Here is a 16859-nt window from a genome sequence, read left to right as displayed (position 1 = left end):
TTTTTTTAATGACTTTATAAAATAATCACACCCCTTTGATAACGTCACTTTTTGTCAACAGATAAAACATTGTCAGTAAAACTGATGGCGGCAGTGGTGGCTTAGTGGTTAGCATGTTCGCCTCCCAGCACTGGGGTCTTGGGTTCAAGTCCCGATCTGTGTGGAGTTTGCATGTTCTCCCCGTGTCTGCGTGGGTTTCCTCCGGGGACTCCGGTTTCCTCCCACAGTCCAAAAACATGGAGATCAGGTAAATTGGACACACTAAATTGCCCAGAAAAATTGAATACTCTAAATTGATCCGGTGTGTGGTATGTATGTAAGTTTGTGTGTGTGTGTGTAAATGTGTGTGTATGACTGTGTGCCCAGATATGGATTGGTACTCTGTCCTGGGTAAATGCTGTAGTGCCTGATGCAGTCCTCCAGGTGGATGGTTGTTTCCGGTTGAGAGTACGCTGTGTGCTATTGGCTGCCGCTTCTTACCGGTGTGTGGAGGTAATGTGCTTGTGTGTAAAAACGTGTTAATTGTAAAGCGTCCTTGGGTTTCTAGAAAGGCGCTATATGAGTTGAACTTCATTCATTCATAAAACAAAAAGGTAATTGTTTTGTTTCATTCAAAAAACTAATATATCTTTATTAAATAAATAAATATAATCATGAATATTAAGGATTATTTCACACTTGATAAAAGAAATACAAAATGTTGTAATACTGATTGTTGTGCAGTGGAGTGTTTGTGTTCCACTGGCGCTAATTCAATTGCAATATCATGGTCTAGTGCATTAACCCCTGTAACTTACTTATCAGTGGTTATACACAGTCAGAACTCTCTTTTTTATAGAAATGGGGTGAAAGGAGAATAACAAGGTAGGCAGGAAAACAGAAGAACTACAGTTCCTACCATAACTGTTCCTATATGGTCATAATGTTCTGAAATTACTGTGTGTACATCTCACAATGTCACAGTCTCGCTTCAGCTCATGGTGAGCTGGTAACAGTGCACGCAAGCAGTAAATATAACTGAAGTAATGGTATAAAATCAGAGGTAAAGTAATGATCACAGTCTGGTTCAGCTCCACACGTCCTGCGAGTAGCGGCCTTTAGTCATCAGCCGCTGGAAATAGTCCACAGCCTGAGTGTGTGTCAGGCCTCCAGCCTCCTCAGCGATCTCGTGAAAAGCCTCATGGACGTCCCTGGCCATGTTACGAGCATCACTGTGAAAAAGCAATAATTTAATAATGGTGAAAAGCACAAGAATTCTAATTAAAACATGTAGAAGTTCAGCTGTAAATGTAATGTAATGTAAGTGTTACCCGCAGACGTAGATGTGTGCATTGTTGCTGTGGATCAGCTTCCATAAATGTTCCTTGTTCTGTTTGAGGAGATGTTGGACATAGACCTATGGAATAACACATATTTAGTTTCTCTAAGTTTTACTAAGTGCAAATACTTAATTCTGCTCAAGAGATAAAATAACTATTGAAAGATGTATTCACATAGCTTAAAAATACAAATTCATAGTTGTCAGAGCTGTATTCAGAAATGCTGCTTATTATAGAAATAAATTGTTTTACTATTTATTATTTTATAGTACAGTTTTTTAGTGTAGGAGCCATTTTATAGTGTTATTCAAAATCTGAATCTTTAACTCCCTATACTGTTCACAACTGAACACTGAACAGGTTTGTATAAATAATGTACACTAGAACTTCCAATTAAATCCAATGTAATATTTTATTTTTCCAGTACCAGAAAAGTCTTTATTTTAGCCTTTTTACTTAGGCAATGTTCCTTTTACAGAATATACACAGACATGTTAAAAGTCATGGGACAAAAACTAGTATCATGTCCCCCGGATGCTATAGAGCACTGCACTTGCCTATGGAATATGTATGTGGGACCTCCTGCATTGAAAGTGGAATTGATTTCTGTGAGTCTATTCCTGTCAGATGTTGCCGGCCATGATTATTATCACCCACTATGCTGTCCACTTCTATGACATTTTCTTCCTGATGATCTTCATCAGAGTGCTGACTCTCGTAGCATGTCGAGGTAAACCTGACCTGAAGCAGCTTTGTATCATCTCAGCTGAAAACACAGCTGAGCTTCAGTGCTGTAATTTAATGGAACTGTTTCACAATAAAATATATAAGCTGCAGTTGCTGGAGAAACTGGGTATCCAGAGGAAAATTCACTTCTGGTTCTTTAAGCTGCACACTGTATCTCAATGAAGGCAGTCTGAGACACTTGTTTGGGAAAAAGAAGTGGGCCTAGCAAATGAATAAGTGTTTCTGGCTCTGCCTTGGGTATCTAAAACAGACTGGTTACAAAATCAACATGACAGACATGCAGTGTTGTGCGTGAACGAATTCAAAAGAACGAGTTAAAAAAAAACGTTCATTTTTTTCGCGAACGTTGAACTGAACGCAATTTTTAAATAAAGAAGTTGAACGTGAATTAGTTTCAAAGAACGTATAGTGATTTCTAGCTTTTAGTGTGAAAAAAGTATTTATTTGAATACCTCACCAAAAAAATAAAATGAACTGAAGTTTGAACTAGTTCAGAATTAGTGTCCTCCTCAGTGTCCTCCTCAGGCTACCTGCCTTACGGCTGAAGCTCTTGCCTCATTCCTTACTGGGAAAGTGGCAGCTATCAGCAGACAGTTTACTGATGCGACATGTAGCAGTACTACATCATGCTCTGCTGCCCGGTATCCCTCTACCGAAGGCGTCGCTTTCTCCTCGTTCGCTCCTCTCACTGAGAACGAGACACTGGCTCTCCTAACGCGTAGCCGTCCTACTACGTGTCCACTTGACCTGATCCCTTCAGACCTTCTGCAAACCATTGCACCTGCAATCATTCCGGCTATCACTCACACGATCAATGCCTCTTTAACTTCTGGTGTGTTCCCGACTGCTTTTAAACAAGCACACGTGACACCACTGCTTAAAAAGCCTTCTCTCAACCCCGCCCAGGTTGACAACTACAGACCGGTCTCACTACTGCCTTTTCTTTCTAAAACATTAGAAAGAGCAAAACCTTCTATTCAACACAACTTTGCCATAACCATCGACTCTCTCTCTCTCTCACCGACAAAGGTTGCTAGGAACCTGGGTGTTCTGGTTGATGACCAACTCTCCTTCACGCACCATGTGGCCTCAGTTGCTCGGTCCTGCCGCTTTGCGCTTTACAACATCTGAAAAATCCGACCGTTTCTGACGCAACAGGCCACCCAACTCCTGGTACAAGCGGTCGTCATCTCACGCCTCGACTACTGCAATGCCCTGCTAACTGGCCTCCCGGCCTGTGTAGTAAAACCACTACAGATGATTCAGAATGCATCAGCACGTTTGGTCTTCAACCAATGTCACTCCGCTGCTCATTGAGCTCCACTGGCTACCGGTTGCTGCTCTCATCAAATTCAAAGGGCTTACAATCGCCTACAAGGTGATGACAGTACAGCTCCTTCTTACCTGCACTCACTCCTGAAGACTTACGCCACCTCCCGGCCGCTGCGCTCCTCCAATGAACGTCGCCTCGCTTTACCAAACAAACATTCACACAAAGCAATCCAGACTGTTCTCATACAGAGTTCCCCAATGGTGGAACAAACTACCTTCCACTACCAGATCAGGAGAATCTCTCACTATCTTTAATAAACTCCTGAAGACAGACCTCTTCAAAGAGCACTTACTCTCCTAACACCTCTAACTAACTACCTTCTACTACCAGATCAGGAGAATCTCTCACTATCTTTAATAAACTCCTGAAGACAGAGCTCTTCAAAGAGCACTTACTCTCCTAACACCTCTAACTAACTACCTTCTACTACCAGATCAGGAGAATCTTTCACTATCTTTAATAAACTCCTGAAGACAGAGCTCTTCAAAGAGCTCTTACTCTCCTAACACCTCTAACTAACTACCTTCTACTACCAGATCAGGAGAATCTCTCACTATCTTTAATAAACTCCTGAAGACAGAGCTCTTCAAAGAGCTCTTACTCTCCTAACACCTCTAACTAACTACCTTCTACTACCAGATCAGGAGAATCTCTCACTATCTTTAATAAACTCCTGAAGACAGAGCTCTTCAAAGAGCACTTACTCTCCTAACACCTCTAACTAACTACCTTCTACTACCAGATCAGGAGAATCTCTCACTATCTTTAATAAACTCCTGAAGACAGAGCTCTTCAAAGAGCTCTTACTCTCCTAACACCTCTAACTAACTACCTTCTACTACCAGATAAGGAGAATCTCTCACTATCTTTAATAAACTCCTGAAGACAGAGCTCTTCAAAGAGCACTTACTCTCCTAACACCTCTAACTAACTACCTTCTACTACCAGATAAGGAGAATCTCTCACTATCTTTAATAAACTCCTGAAGACAGAGCTCTTCAAAGAGCACTTACTCTCCTAACACCTCTAACTAACTAACTAATTCTAACCTCATCTCCTTCTTCCTCTTCTCTACTCCTCTATCCCATTATTTCCCTCTGACCTCCTTAAGGCCCTATCTATAGACGCTTTATTTTTAACTTCTATTATTTTTGTACTTAACCTCTTCTATTATTTGCACTTCAATATTGTAAGTCGCTTTGGACAAAAGCGTCTGTCAAATGTAATGTAATGTAATGTAATGTAAAACAAATTTGAACTTTGAGCATGTATGAACTGAACTTGAACTAGTTCAGAAAAGCTGTGAACTGGCACAACACTGCAGACATGATCAGATCTATCTTATAAACTGGTCCTTTCTGAGATGAACTGGGTGTGTTGGAGAAAGAAAACGTCACAGTCTGAGAACCCCTGCTATAAGGGAACAGGTAAAAATGTGGTCAAGAGGTCCAGCAGACAAAGACACTGACTGTCACTCTGAACTGAGGATCACTGTTCTGAATCCTGGATTGCACTGATTGCCATCAGCAGCCGGAGTCCAAAAGAGCACAGTCGGCCTTGCTGTGTCTGGGTGGGTAGATGTTGCGTTCTCCCCACATCACTCCTAATGTGATGTTGGTTAAAGAGTCGATAACGACATTGTCGCTGGCTTCACATGTATCAGAGGAGGCATGTGCTAACCTTTACCCTCCTAGTGCTGAAGGCATTACTAGTGATAGAAATAAATAATAAACTATGTGGTCAAACCTTGTGCTCCTGATCCCTGGAAAAGGCCACATGTAACTGTGTCAGCACCCCGGCCTTCTTAAACTCCTCGAGTTCTTCCTGGTAAATGAAGTCCTCATTCTTATGCCGGCAGCCGAAGTAAAGGACTGTCTCACCAGTTTCATTTCCTGTAACCAACAAAAGTGAATTTTCGGTGGTTAGTGATGTAATAATCAGCAAAACAAAAACAAAGGTTCTACTTTAAATTGTGGTGTTGAAGCTTTGACTCATTACCTTGTTGTTTCTGCCATGCTCTCTCCTGGAGGAAGCCCATGAAGGGAGCGATTCCGGTGCCTGGCCCAATCATAATTACAGGATTGCTGGCTTTGAACGGGAGGCGGAACTGCGACTTTCTGACGTAGATGGGCACAGTGGGCCAGGGACCACCCTCAGTCTTCACTTTGTTTTTGAGCCAGTTGGTGGCTACTCCCTTGAAGACTCGCCCTGTCTTGGTAGTGTAGTCTAGCACCACAGCACAGATGTGTATAGAGGTGGGGTGGACCTGAGAAGAGGAGCATAAGCCATCAAGTCAGATATCAATAACATATGCTGCCTACTGTCAGTATCTTTTCTACAAAGGCCGTTTGCGCTCGGCTACAGGGTAAAAATAACTAGCGCTGCGGTAAGCGGCTAATGCTGCTCAAGCTGTGCTATCTGGGATTAGCAGCAGGCTACAGGTCAATAATCCAACTACTGCTAGCTGGGGTTAGCAGTAGGTTACAGGCCGATATACTTACCACTTAACAGCAAAAGAGCTAGTGCTTAGCAGCTAATGCTAATGCTGCTACAGCAGTGCTAGCTGTGGTAAGCAGCAGGCTACAGGTTGATTATACCTCTGAATGGTGAAAGAGCTAGTGCATAGCGTGGTGTGAGTGTGGAATAATTTGAGTAGGCCTTGGGAAGACCCGCATCAACCCTGAGCAGAAATATCAGATAAGAAGACAGATGTGTAAACAGAATCTGAAGGCCTCACCTTAGCAGATGATGCTATGGAGTAGTAGCGTGCCTGCAGACGAGGTAGAAGCTCACACAGGTAATCTACAGGAGGGTTCAGAGACGGCAGGTCCTCTAAAACAGCCAGGATGTTCCTCTCAGACTCCACCACCCAACTGTGGTACAGAGCCTAACAATCAAAAGCACACAAACAGCAAGAGGAGACAGACAATCTGTGTTCAACTGCACAGTTTCTGGGACTGGGCCATAAAAATGATGAGAAATTCAAGAACAATTTCGAGTTTTAGAATTCATTTTAATTTTAGAAGGTTTATAATGTATGCATACACTGTGTACCTCTGAGTACATTCACTGGCTATTTTATCAGGATTATCTAGTGTGCTAAATACAACCAGTAGTCCTTTTTGGGTACATCCACAAAACATTAGATTAACAAAGCACAACAATATATTAATATATTCATAATCCAATGATTAACGTGCAATGTCCAGAATTGTATTCTGTGTTTGTTTTCATATTAGAGCAAAATGTAGCATGTTAAATGCCAGAATGATGAAGATCTCAGTCAAATGACATTTTAACAATCAACCTCAACAGTTATTTTTTTATCAGCATGAGAAATGTAAAGTCATGCTTGACAGCATTTTAAATTTGTAAATGTGAATTTTAAGACAGCAACCATCTTTAGCAGCACAGCAACACACCAAAATGGATAAAAAACTGGTTGTCATATTATGCATGGAATTGCATGGGGTCTAAAGAATCATAAGCAATGCAGATTTTCCCAATGCCTACTTTCTTTGTTCAGCAAGTGTTATATTTTTATTGATTTATTACGAAATTTTATATTTTTATCAAATTATAGTACTTGTGTTCTCTTTGTCTCTCTCTGAGACAACCTGATGCTTTTACTATCACTTTAACTACCAAGTTGCTGCAATATACCATTGATGTTTTTTTTTTTTTTAAAAGAAGACAATATATGGACTCTGCGAGTTCCCTGACTAACAACTAATTATATCAGTCCTTTTTTTGGTAAAATGAGACTAACCGAACAGAATAAATGTATAATTAACAGCTTAAGTGCAACTCAGCTACTCCTTGTAATAAACAGACAAGTGCTGTTAATATGGTGGTAAGAGGAGCTACACGTCATACTGCAACCAGCCAGCAGAGGCGCTAGACCTGGGCGGCTTCACTTCTGAGAGATGTCGCACTGTTCATGCTTTTCTACAGTTATTCTTTTATTTGGTAAATCAGTTTTTTTAGCTTATCTATCAAGCAACCATGTTGTTAATCGTGAGATCTGCTGCAAGTTTTAAATCTGATCCTGTAGTGTGAACAGAAGAATGGAAGGTGCTTCTGATAGCTGATAGTAGGGGTGGGCAATATTATATCGTATACAATATATTGTGATACAGAAATATCATGATATTAAAAATCCATATTGTGATAATAGGGCCGTTCTGTCTTAAAAGTAGTCTATTATTTACTGTGAAGCTTTAGGTGTATTTATTGTATAATTGTTTTAGTTTGCAGTTTATATGCATGAACTAAATATTCTGCAGTATTATTTGCTGCATTATATTATTTTATGCTATATTATTTATTTTGCCACATTATGATTATTCTGTTATACTATTATACTATATTCCTGAAATGAATTAATTATTTCAGTTTTCCTATATCACCAAGTATATCGTTATCGCAAAAATACCCTGAAATATCGTGATATTATTTTAGAGACATATCGCCCACCCCTAGCTGATAGTGTGAACTTTCACTATTCTGTGTAACAGATTCTGGATACAGTGAATAAGTGATGGGAGACAGGTCTGTTACCTTGCCCTCAGAAGAGGAGGAGGACATCCTGCACATCCTCTCCCTCTCCTCTGGGTCAGAGGCGTACTGAGACAGCTCAAACAGCACATTTGTATGCGGTGGATTGGTGATGTCCAGGTAGTGGGTCAGAGCTGTGCGGTAGGTGGTGGGGCAGGGGAACGGGTGCTTCTTACTGGCCTCCTCTATTAGATAAAAACAAAACAGTTCCAGTAACATCCAATCCTCCAGATTGATAAAAAAATGAAGCATTACATTTGATCATATCAGAGCATGCTCACTTTCTACCATCTCGTCAGACAGCGTCAGACATCTATAGTTCACAATCAATAAAACAATCATTTATAAAGCTGCTATTTACCATCTAGATTCTTCAGAGTGATGACTGTGTCGAGGTCGATACCAAGTCTCTCTCCCAGTCTGTTCACCAGTGACACATCGTTCACGGGGTACACAGCAACGTGGTCTCCAGCATCATACCTTTGGTTTAAGAGGAAAGAACATGAGTTTTTTTTTTTTTTTTTTTTTACCCATTTTTATAGCTCCAGTGAGTACGATACTAGTCAAAAGTTTGGACACAAATCTTCCTATTTAGTGTGTTTTCTTTTCTGAGTTTTATTATCTCTTTTACATTGTAAATTTAATACAGACGTAGAGGTTAGATTCTGTGCAGGAACCTGACCGGGCTCAAAAAATGGTCTGAGACATAGGCGTCTGTTTTTTAATGCTATTTTTATTTTATATAAAGCTATGGCATGATAATCACAATACATCAAAGTAACAAATCAAATAAAAAATATATATATATATAATTTTATTTCTAATTTTTCCCATTTTCTCCCCAATTTACACAGCCAATTACCCAACACACTCATTAGGACTCCTCCCCCTATCACTAGTGATGCCCCAACACACCAGGAGGGTGAAGACTAACACATGCTTCCTCTGATACATGTGAAGTCAGCCACTGCTTCTTTTCGAGCTGCTGCTGATGCAGCGCAGCAGCTTGGTTCCAATACATCAGCTCACAGATGCCCTGTGCTGTGGACATCAACGTAGGAGTGATTTGGGTAGAGAGCGCCATCTACCCACCCGGAGGGAGCAGGGCCAATTTTGCGCCGGCAGCTCACTTGTCCATATTAAACACTTGACTTGCAGTGCACAGTTCTAGTTGCACTAGTTCTATAATCACACACTGTAGTCCTTTTCCATACTTTATCTTCTTTTTTCACCACAGAGCAGCACTAATTTGGGTGGTAGGTCATTGACATGGTGGTGTTGTGTTAGTGTGTGTTGTGCTGTTTTATTTTCATTTAGAGCATTTATTATATATTATTTGCAGAAAATGAGAAATAAAATAAAAAAATATGCAGAGCTTTCAGACCTCAAATAATGCAAAGAAATTAAGTTCATATTTATACATTTTTAAGAGTTCAGAAATTAATATTTGGTGGAATAACCCTGGTTGGTTTTTAATCACAGTTTTTTTTTCATGCATCTTGGCATCATGTTCTCCTCCACCAGTCTTACACACTGCTTTTGGATAACTTTATGCTGCTTTACTCCTGGTGTAAAAATTCAAGCAGTTCAGTTTGGTGGTTTGATGGTTTGTGATCATCCATCTTCCTCTTGATTATATTCCAGAGGTTTTTAATTTGATAAAATCAAAGAAACTCATCATTTTAAGTGAGCTGTACTTTAATCCACCAACATGTCAGTGTCACTACAGTGTTAAGACTAACCCACCACCAAAATAATACCTGCTGAAACCTGTAGCAGTTTTGTGGTCTACTGATCACTGAACAACAGAGTGAAAGGAAGCTAATAAAGTCATAATATTATGCTTGATGGGTGTAAAGGTAGGCATGAATACTATGTAAGTAATACCTGATTTTAGAGCCAGAGATGTCCAGTTGTAAATGCATTAAATGGCGACTCCCACCCTGGTTTAGTTTACGGTTCACGGTTACCTCTGCCAAGTATGGATTCTTTGCATCAAAAGGCCTAAATGTGAAAGAATTAGCATTAATGACATACAAATACATTTCAAATAAAATATTATAACAACAGAACAAATATAGCAAACATTAAAAAAAAATCCTGAACCGTTTAAAAATTATTTAATGTAATATTATGTAGTGTACAGTATATATGATATAAAAATGTATTTTTTTTTTTAAACATTCTGATCTGATAAGGATACTGAGCTGAAAGGAACTCACGGTTTCTGGACCTGAAAGCTTTTGAGACAGCCCACCTCGCCTGTGTACACCTCATTCAAATCAATGTCATTGTGGACCACCAGTTCAAACTGCCGGACGCTGCAAACATAAAAGACATTGGTGTCTCTTTCTCATCTGCTTTTGAAGCACCTATGATGTCTAAAATACCCACCATCTGTTCACAGCATGTGTAAATAGCAACATTGTCATGCAATCGTGTACGTAATGTCTTTGGTCCTTTTAGTATGGAAATGAGACACTGAATAAAGTGCACAGCCATGGAGCACGCTCAGCCGGCTAATGAAGAAGTAAACAGCACCTATTTCTACACCTACAGCTACTCATCAGTGTCGCCGTCTCACAAAAACCTTGCATTTTCACATGAACAATTTTTACTTCAGATATAAAATGTTTTACATTGACTTCCACTTAAAGTTCCAACTATATATATATTTTTTTTATAAAGATTGCATTTTGGAGATGGCGGCTAGAGCTCACACAGGAAGTGGGTGTGTGCTTCTGGTTCCCCTGCTACTACCACCACCACCTCCATTGCCATGTGCTTTATTCTGAGTGTTTGCTCTTGTAGTCGTTCCTTGGGGAATGTCTTTCAGTCCTTTCTTTGATCACTTGTCTAGCAAATCTCTGTTTGAGCCGTACAAACTTATACCACTTTAAGGAGTCCAACAGGTAAGGATAAGGCGCCTTATACATTTCCATCATGTAGCCGTCTTTGTGTATAGATACACTAGGTTAGCAGGCAGGCAGGCGGGTGCAGTTTGCAGTTAGCAGGCGGGTGCCTCTTTTGTACTTATGTTGTTAGCTTAAGTAGTAGTTTTTATTTTCTTTGTTCTTTTGTTTAGTATAAATAGTTTAGATTAAGTTTATGTTTTGTTTGTTTCTTTCCTTTGGCACCGTCACCATTTAAACATTGTTTAAAGATTGATGTTTGGCAGTTTTAAAATAAATTACTAATTATGAAATTGGATTGTTGGAGTTAGCTTCCCCAGCACCACAGACATTTACACCTCCAGATGTAGGAAAAGGGCCACCTGCATCAGGAAGGATCCCACCCATCCAGCACACGCACTTTTTGTCCCACTCCCCTCAGGCCGGAGACTGCGGAGCATTACGTGCAAAACAACCAGACTGAGAAACAGCTTCATTCCGGAAGCTGTAAGACTCTTAAACTCCACTTAACAACACACTGCACTGACACACAAGGACAAATTACTGTTTACAAACACTGTCACTTTACCCACACTGAGACACTTTATCTTCTACTGCTCTAATTCCATATCATGCTGCTATAGCAAGCTATAGTTTGAATAGTGTGAAGAGTACAACAATTTGACCACTCTAAATTTGTGCAGCGAACACGGGGTATTAGTTGTAACACTTTGTTTAAACGAATTCTGCCATGTTTCCTACTTGGACATCTGATATGAATGAAAATGAACAAACTGTACTTAAAGCTCCACTAGGTAGGATTGAGATTTTGTGCTTGTGGGCCCCCCCTACAGTTGTAGAGTGTAATAAATGTTTTAGGTGGATTAGTTTCTCTTTCTCGTTTACTGTCTTTCACAGACATATTCGGTCTCTTTCCAGCTTCTGCCAGAGTGTCTGTATGTTAGTTTGTAAAGAATGAACCAGTAGTCCTTGTAGAACTGTTAGAACTAAAGGTCGGAAAGCAGGTCGCAGTTCTCACGAGCGTTGGTCGTGGCCACCTCGGAAAACTTACAGAGTCTGGTTTGAGCTCAGAGGAGCTCCGGCACAGACACGAGAGCACCGCTATTCCTCCTATTACACCTCAATGCAGCGCTGCAGTGAGTTTCAAGCTGTAATTTTACTTCTTTAAAAAGATAAAAAATCTAGGAAATCCTACCTAGTGCTGCTTTAACTAAATAATAAATGTGTACATATTACACATAGCTGTAGTTTATTCCCAACTTTTTCCTATTTTATGTTTTCTAAACCCTGAAATGAAAACTCTTCACAGCAGGGGTCCTCGTGCTGGAGATCTGTCTGGCTCTAGTGGTGAATTTGGGTGGAGGATGGCGGATCATTATAACCAGGATTTCGCTCCTCTTCCATACAGATACAAATGATTTAAAATGCCAGCTTTGAGAGTTGGTCAGGTCATGTGACTGAGTGAAAACAAATTGTAAAAATGAGAAGACAAGGATACCTGCATTCCTCTTGTGTCGGCTGCACTCCAAAAAACGCACATACAGCTGGCCAGAACTGTGCCTTCCATGAGATGAAGTCTTCCTCCAAGCTGCACAACATTTCAGCAGTATTTCAGTAAACATGGTTTAAAATATTATTATTATTAAATATTAATATTAATGGCTTTGCATATCACGCTCATGTACGCACTTGCCATCGTCATCTCCAAGGCCCAGGTCAAAAATTTGTGTAGCACCCAGCTCTGCCAGCCGTCTGTCTGTGTATTTCCCCATGGCATTGTAGTGGTCATAGGTTTTATTCCCCAACCCAAACACCTTCATAAAACAGAAAATAAGGAGGATTCCAATTATTGAAATTATATGGAAAAAATAAATGTCAAATATTATATAAACAGTTTTCAATCTTTAACAGGCCCATCCAGTACTGTGAATCTGAATGCAGTTTTTAAGTAAATGAATGTAGTTGAATTTCCTATATACACTGACATCTCAAAAGTTATGGGATAGCTGCATGTAAATTAATCACAAAGTGTAACCTCAGGGGACATTATGAGATGTGAGATGTTTTCTTGTAATTGAGGTTAAACACTGGACAGAGTGCTCACAGAAAGATAACATGAACTATCAAGTTAAAGTGAGGCCTGATAGTGGGTGCCAGGTGGCTGGGATATTCTATTGCAGAAGTTGTGCAGGCATTTAAAGCTGATGTCTGTAAGTTTTGGGGTTTGGGGAATTTAGGGCCCTCTCTGGTGAGAATGGGTAATTGCACAGAGCATGCGGAAGAATCATTTTAAACTGGGCGGGTGTGATGCGGTCTCCTTTTAAAGCGGATGAATCCGATTCCAGGTTATGTTCATTCAAAGAGAGAGTGTCCTTAGTCAGAAACTTCACTTCAACTACACACTTTGTTTTTTTATGAGTGAATGAACTACTAAGGTCTAAATTTCCTCTTCTGAAGTCTCCATTGCTCCACCAGCCACTCGCATTCAGTAAAACTGAGCCAGATCCTCTTTCAGAGGCTGTACGTGTAACAAACGCACGTACGTAAAGAAGAACTTTGGTACCATTTAACACTTTATTTTATCCATATTCTTCTCCACTCAGAAATGCTTCGGCTTTCAATTCAAAAACCTGGAACTAAACTTTGTTCTACAGCTTCTACAGCAACCTTCTTATCTAAAAATGAGAAATTCTTTATATTTTTACTGTATTTATGTTTATTTGCATCTGTTTAAATCATATGTGGTGCTTTTTCAGGCAAAAACACTCTTATTGCTAATAACATAAAGTGTAATTTGTGTAATTTGCTTAGGTGCCTAAATCTTTTGCGCACAGTACTGTATAATTCTGAAATATGTTGAAAACAGGGCCCTTATTTAGCTCTAATTTCCTCCCTAATTCCCTATTTAAACCCACTAGCTCTCTCTCTCCACATGCTACCTAAACTTTGCTACCAGAGCAGAGAGAGGAGGGTGAAGGCTGGCACATGCATTCTCTGAGACGATGTTTTTCTGCTGCTAATGCTGTGTTATTCAACAGCAGAGCCTGCTGGGTGGAGGGCTATAACTGTTCTTAACTTTTACATTGTGTACATTCTGATCATATGACATTATAATTGCCTGCTTCACTGGCCAGATTCACTACAGCTTGAATAAGAAAAAAAAATCGAAAATCAACTTAAGAAATTCGCAAAAAAGGTTATTCATTTAAACATTAGATTTAATGTAAAATTAAGAAAAAAAATATTTAGGAACATTTTTGTTTTTGGAATACTTATATATTATCTTTTTTCTTAGAGTTTTGTTTTTCTTTGTATATAAAAATGTTGAACTAGATCTAAGCTAGATAACTTAGCATACAACTAAAGGCTGCAGGGAATGTATTGGTTTCATTAGAATTAAAGATCAATTTTTGATGATAAAAAACACAAATATTTAAATACATGTTATGCAGGTATTTCTTAGTAAAATACTAAAATTTCCTGGTAGACACTTTTCAAGGTTCATTCTTTTTTTCAATGGCTTCCTTTTCTTGTTCAGTAAAATATCTGTTAATGTTTAAAAGTTTCGGCATGATATGTTACGAATCAGTTAAGCTTATCTTTATTGATGTTCTTAACAAATAAAAAAATAATATTTTATTAAAAGTCAACATAATTAGTAAATTATTGAAAATATTTAATCAAATATAACATTACTTTACACGATAAGACATTTAAGCTTCATTTGCTGAAATATTTCCTAATCATATATTAATTTTTTTGGTATTTAAGGACTGGAACATTCAGCCATCCAGTTTCTTCAGCTTTTCTAAAGACAGACTGTGGTTCTAACAGAAAAGCCTGGATTACAGCAGAGATGGCTGCTAAAGATTGTGACTGTAGATGATTGTAGACTGTAAGATTAAGTATGTACCCTGATCTACAGCAGTCATATTTTCCACGTACGTATTCACACAGCTGGGTGTGGGTGTAAAATGTCTGTACTCACTGAGAAATGAACTCCTTCCAGACTGACGTCTGTCACTTGCATCCAGTCGTAAAAGCCCTGGGCGTTATCAGTCGGTTCTCCTTCCCCATAAGTGGCCATGCAAAACACAGCCAGGGAGTTCACAACCTCTGTGAGACGAGGCAGCTCAGACTGTCATAAACAACAGGTAAATAAAAAGCATTAATCAGAAAAGACCCAGCTCTTAAAACACAGAAGTGAAATTTAGTGGTGTAAACTCATTGTAAACTAATGTAAATGCATACAGTGGTGTGAAAAGGAATTTGCATATCTTTTTTGCATGTTTTTTCACTCTTGAATGTTTCAGATCATCACACAAATTTATAAAAAAATTATTAGTCAATGACAACACAAGTAAACACAAAATGCACTTTTTTAAATCAAGATTTTTTTTCATCATTCAGGGAGAAAAAAAAATCCAAACCTACATGGCCCTGTGTGAAAAAGTGTTTGCCCCCTAAACCTACCTAAAGCTGCAACAACGGCTAAGGGTAACTTGCAATGAGTCTTTTACAGAGCTGTGGAGGAATTTTAGCTCCACTCTTCTTTAAAGAATTTTTGTAATTCAGCCACACTGGAGGATTTTCAATCATGAACCACCTTTTTAAGGTCATGCCACAGCATCTTAATATGATTCAGGTCAGGACTTTGACTAGTCTTCACTTTGTTTTTCTTCAGCCATTAAGAGGTGGACTTGCTGGTGTGTTTTGGGTCATTGTCCTGCTGCAGAACCCAAGTTTGTTTCAGTTTGAGGTCACGAACAGATGGTCGGAGATTCTCCTTCAGGACTTTTTGGTAGACAGCAGAATTCATAGTTCCATTTATCACAGTCTTCCAGGTCCAAAACAGACATCACACTACCACCACCATGTTTTACTGTAGGTATATATATTTTTTCTAAAATGTGGTATTATTCCAAAAGTCTTGGGGATCATCAAGATGTTTTATGGCAAAATTAAGATGAGCCATAATGTTATTTTTGCTCAGCAGTGGTTTTCGTCTGGGAACTCTGCCATGTCGGGCATTTTTGCCCAGTCTCATTCAGTGAACAGTGGTGGACAATTACAGTAAATGCAATTTGTACTGTACTATAAATGTTTATTTTGACAGGACCTGCGGATACAAGCGGCCGAAATGAGTTTCCTCCGCAGGGTGTCTGGGCTCTCCCTTAGAGATAGGGTGAGGAGCTCAGTCATCCGGGAGGGACTCAGAGTAGAGCCGCTGCTTCTCCACATCGAGAGGAGCCAGTTGAGGTGGCTTGGGCATCTGATTAGGATGCCTCCTGGACACCTCCCTGGTGAGGTGTTTCGGGCACGTCCCACCGGGAGGAGGCCCAGGGGAAGACCCAGGACACGCTGGAGGGGCTATGTCTCTCGGTTGGCCTGGGAACGCCTTGGAATTCCCCCGGACGAGCTGGCCCAAGTGGCTGGGGAGAGGGAAGTCTGGGTTTCCCTGCTTAGGCTGCTGCCCCCGCGACCCGACCCTGGATAAGCGGAGGAAAATGGATGGATGGATGGAGGACCTGTGGATTATTTTATTCAGTGTTTTGTGTTCATGATCATTTTAATATACACAGCCTGGCCAAAAAAAAAACTCGCCACCTGGATTTAAGTGAGTAAATGATGTGGGGTTGGTTGGTTGGTTGATGCTGCAGTTGGTGGTGCTGCAGGTTTAGGTTCAGCAACAGTATGTGCTGAAAGAATGAGGTCAGCTGACTACCTGAATATATATACTGAATATAGACCAGGTTATTCCATCAATGGATTTTACGAGCATATTTCAAGATGTCAATATCAGGATTCATGGGGCTGCAATAGGGAAAGAGTTCAGGGTTCAGGGAGCATGAGATCATCATTTATCATTTTCACACATGGATTGAGAGAGAGTTCACCACAGAGTCCAGATCTTAACCTCATTGAGATTCTTTGGGATAAAGTGCTGGATGGAGAAGAGCTGCTTTGTGCAGCGGTTGGTCAGACTCTACC

The 16859-nt window shown here is 39.9% G+C and overlaps 1 protein-coding gene across 4 annotated transcripts in view; it reads right to left on the bottom strand.

The window, feature by feature from the left end:
- pora (P450 (cytochrome) oxidoreductase a) overlaps window positions 1–16859 on the bottom strand; it is a 28028-nt gene continuing 11169 nt past the window's right edge. For all 4 annotated transcript variants that reach the window (XM_049468608.1, XM_049468609.1, XM_049468610.1 and 1 more), the window contains 12 exons: window positions 14857–15006; window positions 12558–12682; window positions 12367–12456; window positions 10179–10277; window positions 9844–9960; window positions 8318–8436; window positions 7960–8141; window positions 6137–6286; window positions 5398–5665; window positions 5146–5291; window positions 1311–1396; window positions 1–1211 (listed from right to left, as the gene is read on the bottom strand). In XM_049468608.1, coding sequence (XP_049324565.1) covers window positions 1067–1211; window positions 1311–1396; window positions 5146–5291; window positions 5398–5665; window positions 6137–6286; window positions 7960–8141; window positions 8318–8436; window positions 9844–9960; window positions 10179–10277; window positions 12367–12456; window positions 12558–12682; window positions 14857–15006 — 1677 coding nt within the window. In that variant the 3' untranslated portion in view covers window positions 1–1066. The remainder of the gene's footprint in view (window positions 1212–1310; window positions 1397–5145; window positions 5292–5397; window positions 5666–6136; window positions 6287–7959; window positions 8142–8317; window positions 8437–9843; window positions 9961–10178; window positions 10278–12366; window positions 12457–12557; window positions 12683–14856; window positions 15007–16859) is intronic.

The sequence above is a fragment of the Astyanax mexicanus genome, chromosome 20 (assembly GCF_023375975.1).
Source record: "Astyanax mexicanus isolate ESR-SI-001 chromosome 20, AstMex3_surface, whole genome shotgun sequence".
In the NCBI taxonomy this organism is placed as follows: domain Eukaryota; kingdom Metazoa; phylum Chordata; class Actinopteri; order Characiformes; family Acestrorhamphidae; genus Astyanax; species Astyanax mexicanus.
Note: the sequence above shows the minus strand (reverse complement) of the source record. Positions and strands in the feature narration are given on the sequence as shown.